We start from the raw sequence: 3,048 nt of genomic DNA on the forward strand, positions 1-3,048 counted from the left end.
CTGTCAGGGGGCTATGTCTGTCCTGGGGCTCTGCCTGTCATGGGGCTCTGCCTGTCATGGGGCTCTGCCTGTCAGGGGGCTGTGTGACTTCATCCCACTGGGTCCAGAGGACCTCATCTCCAAGATGGCTGGACCAATGCTCCCATTGCTCTGTTGTCCTCTGTGTGACAGCTCTGTGGAAACATCTCTGCTGGGAGCTGAGGAAATGGCCCTTCCTCTCCTCTTCTTTTCTCTCTGGACTCACCTGACTCTCAGACCACAGGTTGGGGAAGACTCAATTTGCACCCCAACCTCTGGGGAGAGTGGGTGTCTCTGTCAAAGTCTGGAAGGTTCTCCTAAACCCAAGCCTGGGAGTCCCACTAACCTTGTCTGGTGAGAAGACCTGCCACTACATGGATCAGGGACCCATCAACTAAGGTTTTGGACCTCGTCCCCAGCCGAGGGAATGACCAGTGACCTTCTGTGCACAGGGCTCAGCTCCGACCTTGGCCAAGTTCACAGAAGGCCTTGGGTGGTTTCACTTAGGGACATAACAGGGAGGATCTTTCTCCCAGATCAGGAGACAATGGTAGTTTTTGTTAGATGCCCGCACATGTGAGCCATACACATTTCTTGAGAGTTTTGGAAAGTCTGGGGTGTGAGGGCTGCACTGTCTCATTTCTCTGCTTGGGGTCCAGACTGTTGGTGGGTATCCTGGCTTTGGGAAGTCAGACCTCTTTACTTAAATGTGGTCAAGCCTTGGGGTTCCAGATAGCAGGGAGGTACAAAGGTCATCTGAAGGAGCCTATCTCCCCACATTCCACCCAAGAGCCTAAAACTGAGGCAGGTATTTCTGATTATTTCAAACATGATGCCAACTCTGCTCAGCAGTCCTTCTTTCCTGCTGGTGGGGATGGTCCAGGAAAACTTGCGGGAGCTCAGGACAGGGCTGTATATCTCTGCTCACACTGACCTTCCTACTCACACTCACCGCTGGGAGCCTCCAGGGCCCATTTCATTTAGAGCTTGCTTCATGTTCACAATGGGCTCCTCAGGGGTCTCGTTCTAAGAGCAGCTCAGGGCGGGTGAGGCCAGACTAGTCAGGAAGTTATTTTGTCCCCATGACTCTAACCTTGACGTTGACCCTGGAGGAGTTGGTGTTGATGCTCTTGAAGAGTAGAGTCGTCCAAGTGCTGTGTTTGGCTCAGGTCCCAACTAAAACGTCAGTCCTTTTCCGTGTGGCTGACCCCTACGCTCTCTGCTTCTGCTCCTGTGGTTCTGTCCACAGTGGGCTTCTGTGTTCTCCTCCATCTCCTCTGGGCCCTGACCTGCACGGCCCAGGCCCCAGCCTTGGTCACACTCTCCTCCTTGTGAGCTTCTCATCCCACCTCCTAGGTGATACAGTTCCTTCTGCTCCACCTGAGCCTCACTTCACTGATGACCAGTTCCCACCCCATTGTTCTGACTTAGGGACCCTCACCTGGGGGGAAGGATAACAACGGTCCCCATCTTTCTCTCTGGCAGCTTCCCTGAAAACCAAGATGAGCAACACTCCAGCTGAGAAGTCCGTGATGGACTTGATCGACCTGTTCCACAAATACACCAAACCTGATGACAAGATCGACAAGCAGGGCCTGCTGAAGATGCTAAAGGAGAATTTCCCTAACTTCCTCAAGGCCTGTGTGAGTCTGGGTGATTCTCAAGGTTGCTTGGGCCCTGGCATGGCGGAGGGTCTTGGACCAGTCAATACCATTTTCTCATCCTCCATATTCTCATCTGCAAAAAGGCCCAAGAGGACCCTCCTGAGTTATTATTAGGATGAAAGAGATGATACAGGTGGCCTAGTGTAAAGGCATCTGGAGATCAAGGGTGGTTATTAGGTGGTCAAATAGGAGAGTGAAGAATGGGTCCCCTCCATCCAGGAGACTGAAGCCCATAGGCTCAGGCTCTGCCTCTAGAAGCCTCCATCAGGTTCTCTGAGATCCAAGGGAAGGCGATAGAAATTCCATGGCTGATAAAATTTAACACCTTTCATTACAATGAAAAGCTCATTCACAGACCTGATTTAGTCTGACAGTTAGAATATACTGAACTTATTACAAAAAGAGAGGCTACTAGGTGACACAGAGAGTGGGTGAGCAAAAGAGGGCACTGAGCATGGAAGATTCAGGAAGGCCGATAGGAGACAGGAGAGGAGGGTTAGGAATGAAGAGACAAGGGGTAGGGCCTATCTTTAGTTTCTGGGTAGAACTTAGGTAGATGGGGTCCTGGAAGGGGGTGGGGGGAGCAGGTCTGGGTCTAAAGACCACCCACCCACCAGCTCATTGATCAGTGAGGCTCTGGCCAGAGTCTGCCCACCAGCACTAGGTCTCTCTTTCATGCTGATATTTGGTCCAAGGAATCTCCCTCAGTGACCTGCAGGGTAATGCTCACGTCCCCCTCATCCCCAGACACCCTCCACTTCCCCACACCAGCTACACCTGTGCGGCCCCAGGTGCTTCTCTCCCCCTCTCTGCCTCCTCCTCCCCCTCTCCCACCCATAACACTTTTGGGACTGAATTTGTCTTTCCCACAGGACAAAAGGGGCAAAGATTTCTTGGCCCATATCTTTGAGGACCATGACAAGAATAAGGATAAGAAGATCGAGTTTTCCGAGTTCCTGTCGGTGTTGGGAGTCATAGCCACGGACTACCACGATCATAGCCACGGAGCCCCGCTCTGTTCTGGGGGAGGACAGTGAGCCCAGCCCAGCCTGAGGCCTCCAGAAACCCCAAGAAACAATAAAGTGTCTCTTGCTCAGATACAGCCTGTTTCCTGCTTTTCTTTGGCTACTTATGCTGTCAGAACTGCGCCTTCTTGGTGAATGTAATTGTGGATTCTCCATGGGGGATTACCCAGGAATGTGCCAGGAGGGTGCCCTCCCTTTGGCCTCCAGCACAACTGACCTCCTCTCTCGGCAGGGCCTCTGTCCACCTCTGCCCCTGCTCCCTAGCGCAGCCAGCGTGCCAGGTCCCGGGTCAGCAGTGCAGAGCATTCTGCTGGCCCCAGCCATGCTTTTCCTTCTCAAGC

General features: G+C 52.9%; 1 protein-coding gene across 1 annotated transcript; it reads left to right on the forward strand.

Annotated features, from left to right (window-relative positions):
* Positions 1–1,520: 1,520 nt before the first annotated feature.
* On the forward strand, positions 1,521–2,719 carry LOC307092823 (protein S100-A7-like; the record flags this gene model as incomplete). Its single annotated transcript, XM_079760316.1, has 2 exons — positions 1,521–1,661; positions 2,555–2,719. The coding sequence occupies 2 exons, from the start codon at positions 1,521–1,523 to the stop codon at positions 2,717–2,719; spliced, it is 306 nt and encodes a 101-aa protein (XP_079616442.1).
* Positions 2,720–3,048: the final 329 nt, after the last annotated feature.

This window comes from Cnephaeus nilssonii, assembly GCF_951640355.1.
Source record: "Cnephaeus nilssonii genome assembly, chromosome: 21".
In the NCBI taxonomy this organism is placed as follows: Eukaryota; Metazoa; Chordata; class Mammalia; order Chiroptera; family Vespertilionidae; genus Cnephaeus; species Cnephaeus nilssonii.